The sequence below is a fragment of the Plasmodium reichenowi genome, chromosome 14, assembly GCF_001601855.1.
Source record: "Plasmodium reichenowi strain SY57 chromosome 14, whole genome shotgun sequence".
NCBI lineage: Eukaryota > Apicomplexa > Aconoidasida > Haemosporida > Plasmodiidae > Plasmodium > Plasmodium reichenowi.
The window spans coordinates 876,262-882,676 of record NC_033659.1 but is presented as its reverse complement, the minus strand read 5'-3'; the positions used below and the strand labels follow the sequence as shown (position 1 = coordinate 882,676).

Genomic DNA, 6,415 nt, shown 5'->3' with positions numbered 1-6,415 from the left:
ATGTAAATTTTTTATGTGGAGGAGAAGATATATCTTCCCTAGTAGTAGATTTAGGTTTTTATAGTTGTAAAATAGGACACAATCAAGAAGATACGCCACGTATATTTTTGAATAGTATATGTGGAGAAAGAGAAATGAATGATGAATACGAAAATTATATGGATGGATCTTTAAAAAATATAAATTATAAAGAATTAAAATATCCTTTAAATTTATATAATAGAAATGAGCATATAAGGATCAAACCATTATTTTATAAAGATGATAATAAAGATGATATTAAATTAAATGCAGATGTTTTTGAAAAGATATTAGAGTATTCTATTGAAGGTATAGAGATACCTAAAGTATTTGAATGTAGTGATGATATAATAATGGATCCTATAAAATTGGGTGGATTAAATTTAAATTTTGAGGAACATCCAATATTATTAACAGAATTTAATATGCATAATCATAAAATAAGAGAACAGATGACCGAAATATTATTTGAAAAATATAATATACCTGCATTATATTTTGCAAAGAAAGCAAAGTTAACATCCTTTAGTTTAGGGAGATCTACATCTTTAGTTATAGATATAGGATATAATTCTTTGGATATAAATCCAGTATATGAAGGATATGTTCTTCAGAAAAATTCATTGGAATATAATATTGGAGGACAATATTTTGATAAATTAATATATGAGCAATTAATAAAAGACAATGTAAATATTATTCCTTATTTTGTGTATTGTAATGGCTATGATAATATGCATACATGTTTTAATGACAACATTAACGGTAGCATTCATAATAATAATCACAATAATATTGGTGATAACAATAATATTGGTGATAACAATAATATTGGTGATAACAATAATATTGGTGATAACAACAATATTGGTGATAACAACAATATTGGTGATAACAATAATATTGGTTATAATAATCATCATGGTAATAGCAATACATACCAAGAAAATTCTATAGAAAAAACTTTGAACCCATTTTATAATATACATCATTCATATAAAGAAGAATGTATTTTAGATGTAATTCGATATATGAAAGAAAGCGTTTGCAGAACACGTATTATAAATGATGATTCCAAATGGGAAGAAAAAAAATATAGTATACAAAACATTACAAATTTGAACGAACAAAATAACATACATATATCTAATGAGAATAATATAAAAGATGGATGTACAAAAGAAGAATTTTTTGAATTACCTGATGGATATAAAATTAATATTCATAAATATAAATATGATATTGCTGAACATTTATTTCATTCTATACCTTCTCTAAACAATTTTAAAGGTTTACCACAGTCAATTATAAATTGTATTATATCGACAGATGTTGATATTAGAAAAGAACTTTTACAATCTATTGTTATTACAGGAGGTTCATCATTATTTCCTGGACTTATTGAAAGGTTACATAACTCATTAAAAGAAAAAGAATGTTTTACACAATCAAATAAATTCAAAATTTTAAATATGACTTCTTTGGTAGAACAAAAATATTCTTCATGGCTAGGTGGATCCATTCTAGCTAGCTTGGGAACATTCCAACAAATGTGGGTTTCTAAAAAGGAATATCATGAATCAGGACATAATATCATACTTGATCGATGTTTTTAAAAAGAAGAAAAAAAAAGGGATATATGCTAATGTATATTAACACATAATTATTCATAGTTTACAACTCATACTGTTTCGTATTATATATATGATATATTATATATATATATATATATATATATATATATATATATATAATTTTGATTTTTATTTTTTTGGTAAGAATTTTTGGTCCTCAAATTAAATAGGACGAATAAATATTCTACATTGTCTATTTATTAATTTATTTATTAATTTATTTATTTATTTATCTATCCATTTTTATTTTATTTATTTATTTTATTTTTTTTCTTTTTGGTAACAGTTTATGCTTTTATTCAAATTATAAAAAGGAACACATTTTTTTAATTATAAAATGAATGTTTGATTTAAGTCTCATTTTTTTAATATAAACCAATACACACATATATATATATATATATATATATATATATATTTTCCCATTATGGGGGAAAAAGAAAAAATTAAAGAAAAATATACCCAAATAAAGTATTGATAATATTTATCATATCATATAACATTTGTTTTACTTTTTATCGTTTTTATTATACATATTAAAAATTACAAATTTATACCTTTTAAAATAAAACAATTTTATGAATAATGCCTTAAAAAAAAATAATAATAAAAAAAAAAAAGATTCATACATATAACTGAAATATATTTAATCAAAAAAAGATATAATATAAAGGTGAACAAAAATGAAATGAATATATAAACATATGATATTATTTTTAACTACAACATCATTATAAAAAAAAAAAAAATAAAAAAAAATGAAATAATAATAAAAAAAAAAAAAAAAATGATAATAAATAAAATAAAAATCCATTTTACATTTGTTAAATGTAAGAGTCATATGAGCAAAATAATATCTCATAAAAAAAAAAAATATATATATATATACATATATATATATATATATATATATATAATATGTAGTATTTGTCCACAGAACAACTTATATAATATACATATATTTTTTCTTTTCATTCATTTTCTATACTTTTAAAATCCTTTAAAAAGTTATCTATAACAGTTTGTGGTATTTTTGATATCTGTTCATAGTCATTATTTAAAGATGCCAATATTTTTTCCCATAGACATTCTCCTTTATAAGAATTAGTAGACACATTCCCACAAGTTGAACTATCAAAATTATTATTAATATTATTACTATCTGTGTTATTAGATGCATTAAATATAATGTTAGATAATAATTCTTTATTGTCACAATTTATTGCTATCCAATAATCATTATTCAATTCATCAACGAGTTGGTTCATATCCCATGTAGCTTTTCCAATAAATCTCTTTATCAATTTTTTATGACCCTTGTTCATATTATTATGACCATCGTTCATATTATTATGAACATCGTTCATATTATTGTGAACATCGTTCATATTATTATTTATGATATTACAATGTTTGATATTGTACTGCTCTTCATTCATGTTGGACATAGTTGAGCATGTGAAATTGTTCGTTGCGTTATCATTTAACATAACATTATTATTATGTATTATATTTATATTATCATTCATATTTACGTTATTTAAAACATTTACGCTGTTGTTCATGTTTACATTATTTAACATGTTTATTTTTTCATTCGTGTTAATACTTTGGTTTATATTTTGGTTTATATTTTGGTTTATATTTTGATTTATATTTTGGTTTATATTTTGGTTTATATTTTGGTTTATATTTTGGTTTATATTTTCATTTACACCTTCATTATACCCTTCATATATCAAATCATTCACTACGACATTTTTCGAATATTTTTTCATATTATGTAAAATGGTTAATCCAGGTAGAGGGCCTCCTAGCCAAAACAAATTTACGGGGTTTCCTAATAAATAGTTTGCATGTATTTTATTTGTGTTAATTTTATTTATAGAAGATGCTTTATTATTTTTTTGATTTGTTTCATTATTATGTATAATTTCTTGATTCTGTGATGCTTTATAATTATTTTCTTTTATGGTATGGTTATATTCACCATTTTGATGTACCAATTTATCATTTGCTTCATCCATATGATCATAACTATCTTCTTCATCTACATCCTCATCATCTTCATCATAACTATCTTCTTCATCTTCATCTTCATCCTCATCTTCATCCTCATCATCTTCATCATCATAATCGTCTTCATCTTCATCTTCATATTCGTCATTGTCGTCCTCGTCTTCGTCTTGGTCTTCTTCCTGTTGAGAGTCATAAAAATTTTCTTGATGTTTCATTTGTGTGTTTGTTTCATTTTCATCTATCTTATCATAAATACCTTTATTTGTATTGTTAACTGTTGTATTGTTTGCTGATTTTTCATAATGTGTATTGTTTTTGTTGTAATTTTTATGTTTTTTATTTTTTTTCTTTTTGTCATTTTCCTTTGGATCGAAACTGAGTTGATTCGTTTCTTTAAATTTTTGTATTTTTTTATGAATTAATTCTTTTTCTTCTTCTGTTAATTTTTTGTCTTCTTGATTATTTTTTGTTTCTGTAGAGTTATTATCTAATGCATTAATTTTATTTTTGTTTTTTTCCTTATCAAATATATGTATACGATTATTAATAATAACTACTTTCCATTTGTTATATTTTTCGAAATAAATTTTATAGAACTCGTTTAGGAATTGTAATTTTTTAATTTCATTTTTAATATCTGTCATAGAACCTATATTATATGAAGGTAAGAATCGTAAGTACAAGGGAACCTTATTTAATTTAATAATATAATGAGTTATAATATCTAATAGATGCTCATCCATCATAACAAAAAAATTATTTTTTTTTTTTACTTTTTTATTCATATGATGTTTAGTAGAACTACGAAATTGTATTCTTAAAAACATTTCTTGTAAATCTTTTAATGTTGGAAAATCATCTGAATTATTTGTTTGGTTATTATATTTTAAATCTTTTTTTTTTTCTATTTCATATTTCTTTTGTTCTAATAAGTAGTTATTATTTTTTTTGTTCTTACTTTTTAAGAATTCATTATTTTTAAAATTATTTATTATATTATGATTATTTGAAATATCATGTTTTTCTTCATATTTCATTTCTCCTTCTACATTATCTTGTTCATTACAATGAGTATATGTGTTCTCATTACATATTTCGGATATATTATTTTTAATAGGTAAATTCTTTTCATTATGTATATTATCCTTTATATTTTCTTCATTATATATAATATTACTATCTTCTAACGTATCACATTTATTTCTCATATTATTTTTCATAGTATTTTCTTCTTCTTCTTCTTCTTCTTCATCATTTCTTTCTTCTTTTAATTGTTCTTCGTGATTATTTAATATATCTACGTTTACATTATTACATATACCTTTTACATTGTTTTCATCATTTATTATATTATCGTTTATGTTGTCCTTCACTTTATTTCTTTCTTTAGTATTGCTTATATAATCACCTATAATATCTTGAATAAATTTTTTCTTTTTTAAATATATCTTATTTAAAATTTTATTTATTAATTTATTATTTGACATTTCCATATAATCATTATACAAAGGATGTTTGTTTAATATAAGACCACAAACTATATTATTTTTTTCTTTATTCGTAATAAGAATAACAGCTCTATTCCATAAAGGGCTTGACGTTAACGGGTGTGATATTAGTATAGTACCTTTTTTAATTTCATTTTTATGAATACTTTTTTTGAACGCATTATTTTTATTTCTGTTTAAAAGATTGATTTTATTAAATAATACGTTTGAAGTTGGTTTGTCGTTACAAGTAAAATTATTATTATTTACAAGAGCATCATTATTATGTTGATTGTTTGTAATATTGTCGTTGTTTGTAATATTGTCATTGTTTGTAATATTGTCATTGTTTGTAATATTGTCGTTGTTTGTAATATTGTCATTGTTTGTAATATTATTATTGTTTGTAATATCACCATCGTTTGTAATGTCACCATCGTTTGTGCTTTCTACCCTGTGGATGTTGTCCCTCACATGAGATATTTCTTCAAAGGAAGCTTTATGTAATCGTCTATTCATCGTATACTTTTTTTTTAAGCTATACGATTTTTTACCTTTTTTACTTTTTTTATTTTTTTCATTCTCATACAAAGTATCAGTGTAACGATCCATCGAATTCTTCCTTCTTTCATCATTATTATTAAAATGTATCATTGTTAAATTCTTTTTAAATAAAAATTCTTCTTCTTTAGAAGCCCAGATATTTTTATTATAAACCATCTTCATAATATTTTTCTCTACATTATTTTGTATATTCATATTATTATTATTATTTGATGATACATTTGTCAATAAATTTTTTATTCTTCCTAAATGTCGTATAGCTGTAAAACCTATATTATATACTTGTTCATCGTTTATATTTCTCCTCATATATTTTAATAATTCTCCTCTTAATTTTTTATTACTTGATGTTATAGGACAATAATGTGTATTGTTGTTTAAATAGTATTTCATAAAATCATTATATTTATCACATTTCTCATTTTCATATCTATAAATATTCGACAAAAAACATTTCCACATATCATATTCATCAAAAAATTGAGATATCCTTCCTACTGTCCGTATTAAAGAACGCAACACTTTTTGGTTTTCTTGTATTGACATTCTCTTTTCGCTAGTTTTTTTTTTTTTTTTTTTTTTTTTTTTTTTTTTTTAATAAATATTTATAACTTTTTAAATTTTTTTTTAAAATATTATGTAAATATTTTTTTAACATAAAAAAAAAAAATAAAAAAAAAAAAAAAAAAA

The 6,415-nt window shown here is 21.7% G+C and overlaps 2 protein-coding genes across 2 annotated transcripts; one reads left to right on the top strand and one right to left on the bottom strand.

Annotated features, from left to right (window-relative positions):
• PRSY57_1422100 (actin-related protein, putative) lies at positions 1 to 1,637 on the top strand (the record flags this gene model as incomplete). The annotated part of the gene is made up of 1 exon (XM_012909832.2): positions 1 to 1,637. A coding segment is annotated over one exon (1,637 nt), but the record flags the coding sequence as incomplete, so codon positions are not given.
• Positions 1,638 to 2,626: 989 nt separating this feature from the next.
• PRSY57_1422000 (hypothetical protein) lies at positions 2,627 to 6,271 on the bottom strand (the record flags this gene model as incomplete). The annotated part of the gene is made up of 1 exon (XM_012909831.2): positions 2,627 to 6,271. One exon carries the CDS (start codon positions 6,269 to 6,271, stop codon positions 2,627 to 2,629), a length of 3,645 nt encoding a protein of 1,214 aa, XP_012765285.2.
• Positions 6,272 to 6,415: the final 144 nt, after the last annotated feature.